Below are 18,394 nucleotides of genomic sequence, written 5' to 3' on the forward strand. Positions count from 1 at the left end.
TGGAATAGCGAGAAAAGAAGAGAGAAATAAGATTGGAAGAGAAAAGTATTTACGATGATACAATAATTACTGATCAAACTCTATTTACGGTAAAATGATATAGTACATTGAAAAAAAATTGTTATATAAGTTCATTTTTTGAAAGAAAAATTTTGAAATATAGTTTTTGAAAAAAAAATTGATTATAAAAGATAATTTTATGAAATTTTTCCTAAATTGACAATGTTGACAAGGTTAGTCTTTCATATGAAGGGAAAACAAACACAAGAATACAAGCTACCCCAATACAACTATTTCTTAATTGATTATAGTCCACCTATAACTTTTATCACATATATACCCGTTTGTACCAATGATATTGACTTTCTCATTTCTAAATGAACAAAAAACAAGTCTTAGTTGTACATAACATGGTGCAGCTAGGTGTATAATGGATATACTTTAATTAAAATTAAATGTAAAACTAGAATTGAATTTATTTTTTATCTATATGAACTACAAAGACACTATAAAATACAATTAGATTGGTAGTTATTATGCAAAATGCCATATGATTTAATTTATGTAATGTGATATATAGGTCAAACACAAGTTTCGGTTCGTGTCAATTCAAGTTCGATTCAATCTTCTCACTTTTCAATAACTTATGTCTGGTTATTATTGGGTTGGGTCAGCTACTTCATTTTCCCTTGTTTGTGTTCTTCTTACGTTTCATTTGTTAAGTTCTTTTTTATATACCAACAATAAAATTATAATGCCACATGTGTACCGGATGCCCGGAATTAACCCAATAGCAGGAAAATGAAGCAAATGAAACGTTGATCTTTCCGCAATGACATTCTAAAAAGAATCTTGCTAACGGATGTCCCGAGATGCTCGGGGCGCTAGATAAGAAATATATTGTTCTACTTAATTACTCATATTTATATAAAATAATAGAATAAGGTATAATTTCAATGCAAAATATTTAATGTTTTTCAAAAGAAAAAGGAAAAATATTTAATTCCAATGCAAGACACTCAAATGTATTACATTGAAATTATACATTATTATATTATTTTATACTCCCTCCGTCCCAAAATATAATTCTCATTTCTCTTTTTTCACGGTAATTTATGCAAGTAGAATTTAAGAGGAATAATAATAATTTTTATTTATTTAAATAAATGTTGTATGGGAAAAGATGATTTTAGGAGAGAGAATGGAGAATAATTGGTGAAAGAGTATTAATTGTAACATTTTGATTGAATAAACAAAGGAAAAAACAAAATTCAAGAAGCAAATAAGTGATGGGACACGGTTTTTCTAGACAAATTATGGAAAAATGTGAAACTAAATATAAAAACGGAAACTAGATTTTGGGACACCCAAAATGTAAATGAAAACTATATGTTGGGACGGAGGGAGTATAAATATGAGTAATTAAGTAGAACAATATATTTCTTAACTAGCACCTCAGACGTCCGTTAGCTTTTGCCTTCTAAAAATGAGTCTTAACATGAAATAATCAAAAGAATTTTTTTCCAGGGTAGAAGTAACCAAAAGGTTGAAAAGCAGACATTGCAATTATACAAAAGTAACAATTTTATCATAATCTAATCAATTAGAAAGCAAAAAGTATGATCAATTATGCAACAGAACGAAAAAAGAAGTAACAAAATAGTAAATTTTATTAGTAGTCCATGTACACGGGATTCTTTACAAAAGAATTTCTACTTCTCAGCACCTCAGAATCCATAAACGACCAAAATAATAATAATCCTCTAATACCCTCAAAAAAAGGTCAACAGTCAACACCCAAATTCAATAAATGTAATTTAAATTACAGTAAAACCCCAAAAATAAAGTAAATACTTCACAAACAAAGAGAAAATAAAAAAAACAGTAAGAAAGATCTAAGAAAAGAGCCACGAAAACTCAATAATATTAAACCATCAAAGCAGCAACGAACCCACCGAAGAGAACAGCGCCAGCAACGGCGGACCTTCCAGCAGAGTTTCCGGCAGGGTTGTCAGAAACTGGGCTATCAGCGCCGGGACCTGCAGCAGGAGTTAAAGCGCTGGGAACTGAAGCGGAGGGAACATCAGCTGCGGGGGCAGAAGCTGGGACGAAAGCGGCGGGTCCGGTGGCAGTGGTTGGTGCGGGAGATGGAGTAGCGGTTGGTGGTGCTACTGGAGTAGCGACTGGGGAAGGAGTTGGGGTTGCGGTAGGAGGTGCAACAGGTGTAGGCGCAAGTGGTGCAGGTGCTGGTGTTGCAGTAGGCGGTGCAGGGGTTACAACAGGTGTTGGTGCAGGAGCTTGGGCCATACAAGTGGCAACCAAGAGAGAAAGGAGGAAAAATACTTGGGTTTTAGTGTATGCCATTTGTAAGTTGTCTAAAGAATGAGATGTAGATAGAGAGAGAATAAGGTTTGTTTGAAGAGAGAGAGAGAGAGAGAGAGAGAGAGAGAGAGAAAGAGTTGTAGTAGTGGGGTGAGAGAAGATTGGAAAGTGGGGGTATAAAAAGAGGAGTAATGTGTAGAAATAATTTGAGTGAAGATTCCAAAGGAATAGATTAAAGTATTTATAATGGGGTTGGAATGGGTGGGAAGGGGGACTTTTTCATTTGGTAAAGGGATAAAGGCGGTGGAATGAGTTGGAAATTGCGGTGAAGTTTGTTTGTATGACATGAATTATACACGACTTTATGTGTTATGACTTAGCTTGCATTTGAAATTTAGGGTTGGCAATGTAATACTTTTCTAAAATGTGATTTACTTTTTCATATAACTATATTTTAAGAAGCAAATCATCTTTTTGGTTTCTTTCTTTAATTGTGTGTTTCTTCGTTGTCCGCTAATAATGCACTTTTATTTCGTTATTAGGTTTTGTGAGAATTCTTTGGATGTAGCCAATTGAATGTCTGCATATTATATGGAATCAATTTAATAAGGAATATAAGATATTTCTCTTTTTTTTCCTACAAAAATAACTATCTTATTTGGAAGTATATGGTAACTCAGGCATGATGGCCTCCATATTTTTTATACATTCTTTAAAATGCCTCTAGTGGAGATACAAACCTTACCACTAGGCCAAGCGTACTACTTGATACACTCCATTTGTATTGAATACATGCATCGCTTTTATTATATATATTCGAAGTGTTATATATATATATATATATATATATATATATATATATATATATATATATTGCTCAAATTGTTACAAGGTACAGAAAGATGAATTCACAGATGTTAGAATTGACAATGACAATATTTGATAGATGTGATCGATTACTTGAATGATGTAATGAAGCTACAAATGACGTGTATTACAAATATTTTTTAATCAATTTTTGAGTCGTAATTGAAAATCAACTCAATACTTTCATAAATATCAAAATTATATAAACCTTTAGGAAGTCTAGCTATTCATTAGCCACTATTACTTTGAAACAACTCCATCCTACCATAGTAATCAAGAAGCACAAAATTTCATCTATCAACTAGAGTAGTTAAAACTTAAAAGGTTATATTTTTCCAAGCAATAAACAGATCTAATAACTTTGAATAGTAACGTTTAATTCTCCATTGCTTAGCTACTAACTAATTCTATATATGATCTTAAGCTTGGTAGTGGACTATAACCAACCAAACATAACAAGGATAAAAGAAAATAGCATATCATTTTTTACTCATGCAAGAGTTAACGACTTATAGGAAATTGTAGGCTGCTTATTAAGAGAAATGGGCGTGTATTATCATTGATTAACCGCGTCAAAGTGCATATGAAGTTTCTTATTTGTCAATTACGTAAGCTTTAGTTTACTTGTTTTTAGGCTTTATTAAATCTTATCATCTTTGAAATCTTCAAACCTCTGTATAATTCGAAGAAAGCAGTCATGCAAAAATAAGGTTAATTAACGATGAAACATGTGACACGTGTCCAGCATTAAGGAAAGAGTCAGCAATGTAAAAATAGGGACATGAAATTCTGTGAATAAAATCGTTGCTTGAAGTGACAAATATCACATTCAAGATGCAACACGTGGGAAAGTTGGTATTGGTCAGTAAAACGTCCGCGTCTATTATCTTTTCTTAGTGTTCTTGGTCGATGTTTGTAGTAAAATTTGTTTGTGGGACGATTACTTGTTCTACGCGTTTTTACCTTCTTTGGTTGGTATTTTATCTCTATTTTATCTATCTGCGTTGTAGCGCATTTTGCGAAATTTTATTCTTTATTATTTTTGGAAAGAAACAGATGTGACGTTATTGGTAATATGGTATCATGATTTATGAACTCGTAAATTCGTAATCAAGTGTAGTGGATCGATCATTTCCGGTTCCGGGGTTACATACTTATTCATTGTGAAACAAAAAGAAAGATCGTTTTGAACGCTAGGGTTCTCTTTTGTAAAACCTATATATTGTGATGCCATTAGTGAAATGCAAAAAAATTAATTTCTGAATTTCAAGCATATTATCTTACATATTTGTTACATATTTTTGGCAATGGAGTAAAATGTGAAATGTTCAAGTATAAAATGTGCAAAATATGTGGAAGGCAGCACCTAAAATGAGGTGTTTCCGAGAGCACAATAGAGCCTTTGAAGAAAATGAGTAATTGTAATAGATGTTAAATATTTATAGAATATGAGTCTATATAAGAACATTTCTATAATTTGTATAAATGTGAAACGATTAATATCTATATTTCACATTTAAAAATTCACGTATTAGATGTATTGTCTTTCTCTAACTCAAATATGATTTTAATTTATGAAGAAATATATGCATAGCTTGATCTTTAAACGGTAATTCGTCGTTGCATAGCTTCTTTAAATGGTGATTCGACATTTTACTGTGATTCGCTTCTTTCACTTTTTTAAGAGTTGTAATTGATTCAATAGACAATTTTGTCTTTTGACTTGTAGGGTAAGATAAAAGTAAATAGAATTTGTGAGGACCAATATAAAAAGGAAGGAAAATATTGAAATAAACTAATATAGATTATTGAGCAATCTCCTAGAACAAAGGGAGTGACTATTAATTATAATTTAGATTATGAGGATTTTTGGCCTCCTCGATAGTATACTTTGTCCTTAATTTGCACACAACTCACTTTTGAGTGGTGCTATCAGTTACATGACATGCGCTTCTCTCATACCTCATAATAAAGGCGTATGTATGAGTAATTATATTGTGAGGGCCTGTTCTCTTCGGCATGAAACAGCTGAACTGAACTGAACTGAACTTATCAAAGCTGAACTGAACTGAACTGAACTTATCGGAGCTGAACTGAACTGAACTGAACTGAACTTATCAGAGCTGAACTGAACTGAACTGAACTGAACTGAACTGAACTGAACTTAACTTAACTTAACTTAACTGAACTGAACTGAACTGAATTGAATTGAATTAAATTGAATTGAATTATATTACATTGAAATAATGAATGTAATAAATATATAAATAATATTTTAAACAATAATAATATGAATATTAAATAATAATTATAATGATAAGTAATAATAATGAATAATAATAATAGTAGTATTTTGAATATCTTTAAATGATAGTTATAAATAAATAATATTAATAATCATAAATTAATAATAATAATAATTAATGATAGTAATGATAATTAATAATAATTATTTTATATTATTTGTATTAATATATTAATACTTGACGACGATATATAATAACAATAATATCTAAGAAGTAAATTAATATTACTATTTTAATAATTAGATTTAATAATTTAAAAATATTTAGTAATAAAAATAATGATTGGGTTAAATTACGTCATAAACCGTCTTGACGCGATTTGATTGGTTTATGGGCTAAAAAAAGTGGGTTTATTTGTGCTTTGACCTAAACCATGTTCCTCCTAATAATAATAGTAATAATAATTAGTAAAGCTATATAAAAAAAATATATAAACAACAACAAACAATAATAATAATAATAATAATAATACTTAATAGTAATGATATATATTTAAATAATAATAATAATAGTAATTAGTAAAATAAATTATACCAACATAATAATATATATTTAACAAATGGTTATAAAAGAATAGAGCTGAACTGAACTGAACTGAACTGAACTGATCTGAACTGAACTGAACTGAACTGAACTGAACTTATTGGAGCTGAACTGAACTGAACTTATTGGAGCTGAATTGAACTGAACTGAACTTATTAGAGCTGAACTGAACTGAACTGAACTGAACTGAAAATAAGCTGGGGAGAACAGGCCTTGAGAGTGTCTGACACATGCACCACACTTGAATGTATGTATATAGAAGATGTTTTAAGGAAATTCTTCAATAGGTGTTAAGTTACAAAACAATGTAACAATTTTTGTACAAAATGTCCTTATAATTATAAAAGTCCATTTAAAAACATAAAGAAGATTATAAAAATTAGGTTTATAAAGAAAAACCTTGGCGCGAATTGTGAGCCCGAGAATTTAGTTTAACATTTAATGTAGTTGTCATAGCTGTATTATGGCTGTTGCCTGAGATAATTGGAGAGAGAAAACCTACTCAAACTAGTCGTTGCATATGCAGGTCAACAACCTATTGTCCCAGTTTCAAATTTTTTTCTTTCCTAATCCGGCCGTTATTATTGAGAACTTAAGATAATCTGCTTTTTTCTGTTTAAAAAAAAAAATAATCTGTTTCATATTGTCTTGTGGGTGCTGTAGTCACTCCGTCGTTCAAATCCACATGATACGAATCATTAGGCCATCAAGCCCTTAACCTGCTCCCTCAGGTTGGTCAGGTTACTCAGGTATATAGAATTAACTAATAAGTACTAGTTTCTCCCTTCACAAATACTCAACCCATCTCCTGAGCCAAATTTATTTTTCTTTGAAATAGACAAATTAAATTATTCGACGCAATACCGCAAAACTATGACCTGGGCCCATGGGGTACGGAAAATATTGACTAGTAGCCAAAAATATCACAAACTGTTAGCCTTGGTGCAAAGTGTATTATCAATGTTGCCGGAGGGCATGGTTTTTGCTCTAGATTTCACCTTCGGCATCATTAATGATACGTTTTGCACCAAGGCTAATAATAGTTTATGATATTATGTCGGCTAGTCAATATTTGTAGTGCTTGTGCACCCAAGTAATAGTTTCTGATACTGCGGTCAATTTTGCCCAAAAAGTAATATGCTGCAACTTACAATTATTAGGAAGGCAAAATTTTACAAAATAGAAGTATTAGTATGAAGATTGAATAGTTATTAATGCTATTAAGGCTAATAGTTTGTGATATTTTAGCTACTAGTCAGTGGTAGTAATGCTCAAGTGCACCTAAGTCATAGTTTGTGGTATATCGCCGTTTTTGCCTTTAAAATATAAGCAAATATACTACCTCCATTTCTTAATACATGTATCATCTCTTTTGAGCACAAGAATCAAGGGTGCGGAGATAGTATTTGTTAGGACTCTTATATGATACGTACTAGAAATAGGTTTATTGTTCCTAGTTGTGTTGGAGGAGGACTCTTGCCCAAGATGATTAGATCAATTGGTCGGTCCATACATCATCAAGTCCAATAAAAAACCGATGAAGACGATCTTGAGTGCGAATCTGTTCAAGAAATTGTAACACCGACAATTCGAGCCTCCCGTCGCACGGGATGGGGCCACCGCACATGACAACAATTCATCCCACAATTGAGCCAATCCACCGAAGTATTCGGCCAAAGACTCCCCTACGATCTGCTTACAATCACTAATTTAAGATTTGAGTTGACAAATCTAAGTCTCGTTAGAACCACAAAAACATTATTTGAGATGCAACCATAAATCATGAGCGTTGTAAAAAAAAAATAAAGACACCAACGAACGAAGGTGCGGAGAAATAATTTTTAAGAGCCACGAAACGAGCCTAACAAGAATAGTGCTCCAATCTGTCAAACGTTCCGCCGACGTGAGTTTTGATATAAATATTGTTCAACAATCCAAAATTTCCATTTTACGTTCAATGACATGCGAATCGCATGCCCATTCATCAAAGTTATCATCTTTATATTGAATTGGAGTAATCAAGTTGCCTATATTATCATTAGATCCCAGAAAATATAATAAACTGGATCAGGTTTGAGATGTTAGATTCATTTTTTTCTGGTCATGATTACACGACGATTGTCGCGAGAATAGCTTCGTAGAGGAGTATCTATGATGATCGAAAAAATCAAGGTTAGGGTTTGAGTTTTGGTTCGTTATGGTTCAAGGGTTGGTTCGGTTTTTTTCGGGATAGGGAGAAAATTTTGTTCATCTCTAACTTTTGATACAATGTTAAATTTGGTCAAATTTGTGTCGCATTTCTCATTCATCAATGAGTTATATTTATACATCCTAAGGACAAGAGTCCTCCTCCAACACAACTACGAATAATAATCATATTCTAATACATATCATATGAGAGTCCTAACAATATTGTAATTTGTTTGTCTTACTCATGTGACTATGTGAGTATGTAATTAGACTATAGAGGAAGGGGTATAATTTTTTTTTAGTACTAGGAGTATTATATTATGAAATTTTTCTATATAGGAAATGGTACATATATAATAAAACATCTCAAATTAGAAAACAATGTATTTATTAAGAAATGAAAATAGTATATTTTATTATATTTTATAAAAAATTTAAAACGATCATATTTTCAAAATATAAGTGGTGAAGATCACTATCAGACCGTCTAGTGATAAATCTAACTTAATAGGTAAGATTTCTTAAGACTCAGGAGTGAGAAAAGAAATAAAAATATCTGTTAGAGATATGAGATATATATTTTCCAATATCTCATATTTCTAACAATGTCTCTAGTTGTCTACCTGCAACAAACTTTAAAACATAATTTGATCCCAATCAGAACTTTGGGTTCACCAAAGATTAATTGCTAGGTTTCATTCGTAAAGTTTTGTGGTTTAAATTTATCACATAATGATTGGTTTTCGAGTCTAGCATTTATAAATAAATAATTCATTTGTTGGGCAACGATCAAACAGACAGATAAATTTGTGAATATATAAAAGCTGTCAGCCAGAGGTTGGCAAGATTAGTTTGTCTGTAATGTTTACTCCTACATTGTCGATTTCATGTGTCAATCATTTGCTCAAGTTGTGCATTACTGTCTGTTCGTTGGTCATATTTAGTAGAATAGTAGTATCTCTATTATACTAGTATGAGAGAAAGGGGAAGCTTTGATATTCTCTTATAACTTACTTAAATGTCCATTAAATTAATTACTATTGAAAAAGGAGAACAGTAAAGTCAAATGCAAATATAGTATTAAAAAAAAAGCAATCAAATTATAATTGAGCCAACAAAAAATGAAACATTTACAATGAAATTTAGTACATTCATACTGAAAAAGATAAAATAGAATATTACATTAATTATATATTTTATCAATTAATTTACAAATACAATCAATAGTATTACATTAAAACAGAAAATATGATCAATAATCAACAAAGTGAAATAATTTATTTAACACAAAGTTAATACAACATAAGAAATCCTAAATAAATTCACTTAATATTATTTTATTATTCATTAAGTTTAATCTTAAACACCTAAGAAGGAGTAAGTAAAAAAATAATAATAAAAGAAGGCTTAATCTAAGAAATTTAGCAAAAAAAAAAGTGTGATGTTCAAAATTTTACCCTGTTTATTTATGTCAAAAAAGGATAGAATTTATATTTTAAAAAATAAAAACAATCAGGCACGCATCACGTGCATAATTTGCTAGTTGTATATATTTAAGAGACAAGCCCATCTTTGAAGGTGAGATTAGTTTACCTTCGCCTCACTTTTTGAGGATCTTGCCTCTATAACTGGACCCGATTAACATGTGTGAAGTTTTAGTGTAGTAGCACATTTTTCCTTATATTTAAAAAATGTTAATTTCCTCTCGGTGTACGAAGTAAAGGGATCCTAACATATTCAAGATGACAATCAATCTCCGGACCTTCGGAAACAGGAAGGGAGATTCTAATCTTTGAGCTATTACTTACTAGCATTTTTTGCACGCGATGCGTGCTTTGGTTTTTTTCGAGACAGAAACTCGGCTTGATTTGATATAAGTAAGAGTCAAATTTTGAACATTAGACATACGAAATATAATTGTTTTTGCAAAATCTGATTGGTTTAGTTGTGTCACTTAAGTATCTTACCAGTCTTTTTTTTTTTACATTTCACAGTTAAATTCTATGAAGAAAATAGAAATTTTGTTGAATTTATTTATGATTTCAAATATTATAATTGTTTTTTTAATTTTTTAATTAAGTACACTACTTTATAGATTGTGAACAAAGTGGACACTTTTATCTCAAGTCAAATTTTTGTGAATATATTTGTGAGTATGTATTGACATTGTAGTGTATTTTTGTTTGAAACCCTCTTTGGTTTGTAAGTGAATTTGTAATTTACAAAGGAAAAAGAGGTAAAATAGTCTCTTCATTTGTGGATACCATAGCTCCTCCCTTCCCTTATGTAATAGAGATACTCAAAAAAAATACTACTTTTTTTATGGATATACATTAGAAAAATACTCCCACTACGCCATATAATCTTAATCCCTCAAAATTAAGGTATAATTTAATCGTTATTATTCGTTATTAATTCAGTTTTCAATTTTACTGAATCCAAAAAACTTAATTTGGAAACTACAAAAAGTAGTCTAAATTTTGAGGATTGTTAAACATCGCCCATAAAGTACTAAAAATCGTCCAAAATATATTTTTATAGACCATTTTACCCTTTCTTCTTTTCTACACTACCCACCACCCCACCACCACCAACCTACTACCATTTCACCTTCTCCTCTTTTTCCAACCACCCACCATCCCACCACCACCTACCTTCCCTCTCCTCTTTTCCACACCACCCCCCACCCCCACCCCCACCCCCTCCATCACCACCTATCTTCCCACTACCACCGTTGTAAACATACAAATGGTTACTGTAAAATTTCAACAACCTCGCATATAACCATCACCTAACGTCCTCCACCGCATCCACCGCCGTTGAATTTTTTTTATATGGGCGAACGTCCGGCCGGCCAAGACGTTCTGCCCATGGGGCGATCGTCCGGCTAGGACATTCATCCCATGGGGCGAACGTCCGACCAGGTGGATGCGGTGGAGGACGTTAGGTGATGGGGAGGCTGGTGGGTGGCGGTGGTGCAGCAGGTGGCGGGGTTTGATATTGAGGAAGAAGAAACAGAGGGTTGACTTTGATATTGAGGAAGACGAAACTGATATTTTGGGGAGGGGGTTTGATATTGAGGATGAAAGAGAAAGAATGAGGTAAGAAGGGTGGCTGGTGGGTGGCGGTGGTGCAGCAGGTGGTGGTGCAGGACTGAGGTAGTTGATGATGGGGATGTGATTTAGGAAAAAAAAAGGTTAAAAATGTAATTTCAAATTTTTTTTGGGCGATTTTAAGTACTTTATGGGTGACTTATAGAAGTTAAGTAAATTTTCTATTATCTTCATAACTAATAGTTATACAAAATTAGTATATGCATAAGTAACTTTGAGTTCATTTCGCAACCTATAGCACGCAAATCTGAAATTTTGAAATTAAAATTTGAAAATTAGCTGTAATACCTAGTGGGATGTACTCTAGCTAGTAAATGGCACATATTCACTCAAAGACCCTCTCATAATAGTTGATTAATTTTATATGCTTCTTATTAATAGTCAATTATTAGTAGGATAACTAGTTCTTGTTCCGGGTCATACGCCCTGGATTATCTACCGATGTGTATTTGAAGTATTCAAAAATAGAAATATATGTGTTTAAATGATTTTCCCCTCACAAAGACCAACATGAGCATTGTAGTGTAGTTGGTTAATGCATTAGCATATCAAATGAGAGGTCATAGGTTCGAGTCTTGAATCACACATTTTTTCTCATTTTACGAAATTTTTGATCATATTACATTTTTTGTTCATTTTTTGTTTTTTTGCTCATTTTACGTTTTTCCTCATTTTTATTTACTTTTGTTTATTTTACATTTTTTTGCTCATTTTAATTTTTTTTGCTCATTTTAGGAAATTGAACAAAATTTGTCATCTTCCACATCAGCAACACATTTATCCCTTATTTAATAAAATCAAAGACTGGCTAGAATTTGAAGCTGGAATTTGCGCAAAACAACAAAACCAATATTATCGAACAAAAGAATAAAATTGTTTTTAGCCATTTAACAAATTTTGTCCTTGATTTTTAGTAGGAAAATGAAATTTGAGAAAAATTATACCAGAAGAAGTGGTAGTTGCTAAATAATCTCTCATTCCTTCAAATTTTGTGCTTCAAAAAAACCTAAATCTTCAAATTTTCGTGACACTTATCGCAAAAATTCGGTCCAAGAAAAATTAACAAATACATTATCAAGGAGAATCTAAGAAAGAACTCACAAATAACAATGGTAAATCCAGTTGAAGAAGAGCGAGAGAGAGAAGAGCATGTGATAATAGGTTCTTAATCAATGGCTAATACTACTAGCAATTTTAGAGAACCAAATCTATTCTTTAAAACTAATCAATTTGTTTCGTTTTCCAGAATACGTAAATTGAAAATTAGGGTTTATGAAAAGCAAAATCAAACATCAATTAGCTTGAATCATACCTAAGAATTTTTTAATGGAGTTGATTCTCTAAGAAAACTGAATATATTTGCTGGTAGATGTAGAGAATTAGAGCTTTAATGTGGTTTATCAATGGAACATGTTTAAGAGAACCAGAGGACAGAGAAACCTCTTGCCCATCTTGTGAGAAGAAGATCAACACATTATGGACCCATCTAATCCATAAAGTGTCTTCTTTTTTTGCAATTTGCTAAATATACTTCCCCAGTGTTGCAGTATTATACACAAAACAGTCCCGTACTCCTAATCCTCCACAGTTCTTAGCTTTACAAACCCATTCCCATGAGACAAGAGGAGATTATGAAGATATGTTTTGCCATCCCAGAGATATGATAGGTTCCTAGAAGACCAACACAAAATTATTTTCAAAATCTTGTCAACCAATACATCACAATCAACAATAGATAGTCTTCTGAAAGTTATTGGAACTCCAAGGTATCTAAATGGGAAATTAAAGATCCCATCTGAACCCCAGTAACTTGTAGTATTCTACTCTTCATCTCATTAGGCACATGACCAAAATAGATGGTAGATTTCATATGGTTGGCTTGGAGACCAGAAGCATCTGATAAATGCTTTTAGAGCTCTTACCATAAGAGTCACAAAGTGGACAACTGAACATCACCTTTACAGAACAACATTAGATCATCCGCAAATATCATATGATTCAGCTTTAACTCTTTACATCTGTAGTGATAACCAAATTCCTCTTTTCTACCCACTTTCTTCAGAATTCTTGTGAAATATTCCATAACCAAAACAAATAACAAAGGGGAAATTGGATCCCGCTGCCTAAGACCCTTTTGCCCTCTAAAGAAACCACAAAGACCACCATTTATGCTAATGGAAAATGAGGGAGAAGAGATACATGTTAAGATCCAACTTCTGAACTGTTCAGGAAATTGATATTTTTCAAGAACCTCACAAATGAACCTCCAGCTTATTGAATCATAAGCCTTCCTCAAGTCAATCTTCATGGTGCATCTACTAGGTTGACTTTTCCTCTTATAATGCCTTAGAATGTCTTGACAAATAAGGATGTTATGCAAGATTTGTCTATTAGCTACAAATACACTTTACACTTGATCCACCAAGCTAGGCAACAACATTTTTAGTAGTCTACCACATAGTAGTTTAGAGATTACCTTATAGATGACATTACAACAGGCAATAGGTCTGAACTGACTAACTTCTTCAGGTTGTTCTACTTTGGGAATCAAGCATAATGTTGTGACATTGCTTGAGAAGCTGCCTACACTAAAAGAAATCCAGTACTACGGTTGTGACCTCCTGCCCCACATGAACCCAAGCCTTCTTAAAAAAAACCACTTGAATAACCATCAGGCCCAGCAGCTCTATTTTCATCAACATTAAATAGCGCATTCTTCACCTCCTCACTATTAAAAGGAGCTATAAGCCTCTGCTTCATATTCGCATCCACTCTAGTCCCTTCAGCAATTACAGAGTTACTGACATGCCTGGTGGCCTCACTCTCAAAGCCCATCAATTTCTTATAGTATGTCAAAAAAGCTCCCTCCACATCGTTAGGATTCTCATGCCATCCGCCCTCTTCATCCTTTATCCTATGAACCTGCATCTGATGTCTTCTCTTCCTCAAACAGGAATGAAAATAGCTTGTATTTTCATCACCCTTATGAATCCAATCCTGCTTCACTTTCTGTCTAATGAAACTCATTTTAGCTGCATTTAAGTTATCATAGACTCTCCTAGCTTCCCTCTCCTGCCTATGCAGGCCTATATTATAAGGGTCTGCATAAATACTCTGTTGTATATCCATAAGCTTTGTTAGAGCAATAAAAGCATCAGATTCCACATTAGAGTAGTTATTTTATGTAACCCCTTTAAGCCTTTTTTTCAATTTTTTCAACTTTCTCACCACCTTATACATAGGAACACCTTCTACATTCTCCTGACACCCAGCTTGCAAGATAGACAAAAAAGATTCATCAAGTGCCCACATATTGCAAAATTTAAAGGACTTAGCCTTCTCCACCATAGTATTGTCCAATTTAACAACACGAGCACAATGGTATGAAATTCCCTCAGGAAGAAACATAGCATAAGCATTCCTGAATGAATCAAACCATTTAGAGTTGGCTAATACTCTATCTATCTTCGAAAAGACTCTATTTTCCCCTTCTTGCTTATTAGACCATGTATAGTACGGACCAGTTGTGGGGTTGTCCTGCACTCTACACTCTCTAATACATTGCCTAAAGGGAGCTACTTCCTCCAGAGAAACTGCAGAGCCTAATCTTTCCCCTAGATTCAACACATTATTAAAATCACCTAATATAATCCATGCTCCTTGCACTTGATGGCTAATCATCTCAAGAGCCCGCCATAACTCCTCCCTAACAACAACATCATTGGCTCGATATATTAGGGTAACCTCAAAAGTCCCACTAGTGGCTCTATGAATCACCTCACAATGAATATATTGAGCAACACAACTACAAGTGTTCACCACAAACACTGATGGCAGCCAAACTAACCAAATTCTACTTCCAGCTAGCATATTGGTAATTAGTGACAACAGACCAATCCTTTTTTTTTGGTAATTCAAAGCTATTATTGATAACCAAAAAAAAAGGTACAAACAATATCCCCAAAAAGAAGACCTAAGGACAGCTACCTCCCCCCACCTTCTAAGAAGGGTTTGGGAGAAAGCAGCCCCAGGAAACCTTTTACAGCTGAACTACAACAAGAGCCTAAGCTTACATATAGCTTAGACCTCATACAAACAGACTCTTCTAGAGGATTACAAACAAACAACTAGCATCATAAAACAACCCCTACCTCTATTACATCAATAACAGCTGATTAATCTGGGAATCATTCCTACAAGCAATATGGAATACTATTACCCTAAACACTTGTTGGGGAGGCATAAGCTTATTATCAAATATTTTTTTGTTCCTTTGAAGCCAGATGTGGTAGATGCTTTCCACAAATAGTATGTTGTAAAGTTGATGCTTCCTTTTATTGCCTCTACTCTACTAGGTGGCTACTTCAATAATCTCTAGAAGATGATAATGCATAATGAGGAAGTGAATCACCTTCATACATAAATTCCAGATGCTTCTACTATAATTGCACTTGAAGAACAGGTGTGCTTATATCTCTGGTGCAGCATTGCATAATACACATGTATCATCAGTCAGGATCCCCCAAGCATTCTAACTTTAGTAGTTAATCTTCCCAAAAGTAGAAGCCAAGTAATGAACAGGGCTCTTGGACCAGCTCTACTGTTACAAATAATTCTCTTCCATGGAACCTGAGGTTTATCCCCTTTCAGAAACTAGTACTTCTTGATAGAGAATTTCTCATTATGTTCAAACTGCCTCCAATTTGATGGATTCTCAAGATGCTCTCTAGCCTCCAGAATTTTCTTCATTGCCCAAGACAATCTATTAGGGATCACCATACTCCACACATCTCTACGTTTGATGTAGTATGCATGAAGCCACTTAATCCACAATCTATCTTGTTTTTGAGCTAAAGCCCAAAAATGCTTTCCAACGACAACTTTGTTCCAAATGATGCTCTCCTTGAAATTGAGGCATCCACTTGTCTTTTTATGACATGAATCATCCCATGCTACTGCTGCCTTCTTAAAATTAGCTGAACCAGTTCACAGGAAAGTTCTAAGAATAGCTTGAATCTCCCTGAGCACTTTCTTTGGTAGTAGGAAGATTTGACTCCAATATAGTTGAATCCCCTGAAGAACTGATGAAATCAGTTGACATCTCCCAGCATATGAAAGCTTTTTGGCAGTCCATAACTGAATTCTAGCAACCACCTTTGTAATGAGAGGTTTGCATTCAGAGTAAAATAGCTTTCTAGCTTGTAGAGGTACCCCTAGGTTTTTAAATGGAAAGATACCCACAAGGACTTGTAAGATGTTCTGCAATCTAGCTCTTTCATCAGCAGAGATGCCAGCAAAATACACATTACTCTTGTCTAGGTTAGCAGCTAGACCTGAGGCAGCTGAAAACTCCTGGAAAGCAATAAGCATGAAAGTAACTGAGCTCATATTAGCACTAGCAAATAGTAGTAAATCATCAGCAAACATCAAGTGTGTGATGCTGAGCTTCTCACATCTTGGATGGTAATTGGAATTTAGATTCTCCTTAAGAGCCCCAAGTCTTCTAGAGAGGTATTCCACATACTGATAGCAAAAAGAGAAAAGGAGACAACAGATCAATCCTTACATATACTAAGAAAGAATTTAGAGAAGTTTTTAGTCTTCACCCTAGTTTCAAGAAGTCCAAACAACCCAATATAATAATGATTTAAATTTTTTTTAACATCATTATGTTTATGTGGGCTATTTAGACCTCTAATGTTCTAGCAACCAATCCTATCCATTTAGAGGTATGAGACCCTCCTCTCCCTGTTTCCTGCCTTCTGGTCTTGGGGTCACTACTGCTGACTTCTCACTTGCCTTCGCCTGAGCTGTCTCATTACCCTTATTGCTTGGATCCTCAGCATTCACTATAGTACCCTGAATAGGCATTGTGGCAGAAGGCAATATCTCAGTGTCATTACCATGTACAAGTCTTGCCTGCACCTGCTCCTGTACTGGAACTAGCCCAACACCCTGCACCACCTTTGCTGGTCCCTCTGTCACCCTGGATTTAGGCACCCAAATCTACTTAGGCTTAATTTTCTTCATAGCCAATTCATATTTCTTCTGTCTACACATCTCCACTGTGTGTGACCAATCCCTCCACAATCTCCACAAATGATCGGTTTACACTCATAAACCACCTTCTACTTCAAGACTAGCCCCTTCTCATTCACAAACTTAACCTCACGAAGGAAACACTGCCCCATATTCACTTCCACCATTACTCTTGCATACTCAATACACTCCTTTTGTGTCGTAGCACGATCTATCCTGATAGGTTTTCCTATTAAACTCGCAATCTTATTTAACGCTACATGTCCCCAATATTTCAGTGCCAATCCAGGAATTCTAACCCATGTAGGAACGACCTTCAACTCCTCCTTCAATAGATCCAAATCAGGTGACCAATTCTTCATGATAACAGGTTTATTATCATATAGAATTGGCCCAACATCTATAGCACGTTGCTTCCCCTCCAAACTCCTGAATCGTACCACAAACAAGCCATTTACCCCCATTGCAACTCTATCTACTCCAAATTCACCCCACATACGCCTAACAAATCCATTAATAATACGAGCAGGAGGTTTAATCCCAAGGATATAGCAAACAATCGCTGAATTCCAGAATTCAATTTCACCCTTGACATCCTCCTCTGAAATCACTATACTAGGTATAGTTTCATTATTTTCAATATTAACCTCAGAATCATGATTCTCATTGTTACATACTTCTAGATCGATACCTTCTTCATTGTTACATGCTTTCATAAAGGCTATGTCGCTAGGGTATATTACATGTATGACTCGCCAACTGCTGCATAGGATGTGGAGAGGGATTCACTACATTGCCTGACGCAGGATGCACTGGAGTCCTCATCGATGCCCACCCAACTAGCCACTTGACTACGCGTCGCCTCAAAATTTGCTCGATCCAGCATTGAAGCATGATTATCCACCGACGCTACTGAGTCATCATCCTTCTCCTCCTCCAAGGTCCAGCTTAAAGCCACATTCTCTGCAATTTCATTAATATTCTTCATCTTCCTAGCATCCCCTGTTTGTGGTT

At 34.0% G+C, this 18,394-nt stretch overlaps 2 protein-coding genes across 2 annotated transcripts; both read right to left on the bottom strand.

The window, feature by feature from the left end:
* Positions 1–1,926: 1,926 nt before the first annotated feature.
* Positions 1,927–2,364, bottom strand: LOC104896053 (classical arabinogalactan protein 9). Its single transcript, XM_010682738.3, has one exon. The coding sequence runs from the start codon at positions 2,362–2,364 to the stop codon at positions 1,927–1,929; it is 438 nt and encodes a 145-aa protein (XP_010681040.1).
* Positions 2,365–13,987: 11,623 nt separating this feature from the next.
* LOC104896208 (uncharacterized) lies at positions 13,988–15,211 on the bottom strand. The gene is made up of 2 exons (XM_010682925.2): positions 14,570–15,211; positions 13,988–14,455 (listed from the first exon to the last, which is right to left on the bottom strand). The coding sequence occupies exons 1-2, from the start codon at positions 15,209–15,211 to the stop codon at positions 13,988–13,990; spliced, it is 1,110 nt and encodes a 369-aa protein (XP_010681227.2).
* Between the last annotated feature and the right edge of the window lie 3,183 nt (positions 15,212–18,394).

Source organism: Beta vulgaris, chromosome 6, assembly GCF_026745355.1.
Source record: "Beta vulgaris subsp. vulgaris cultivar EL10 chromosome 6, EL10.2, whole genome shotgun sequence".
NCBI classification, from domain to species: domain Eukaryota; kingdom Viridiplantae; phylum Streptophyta; class Magnoliopsida; order Caryophyllales; family Amaranthaceae; genus Beta; species Beta vulgaris.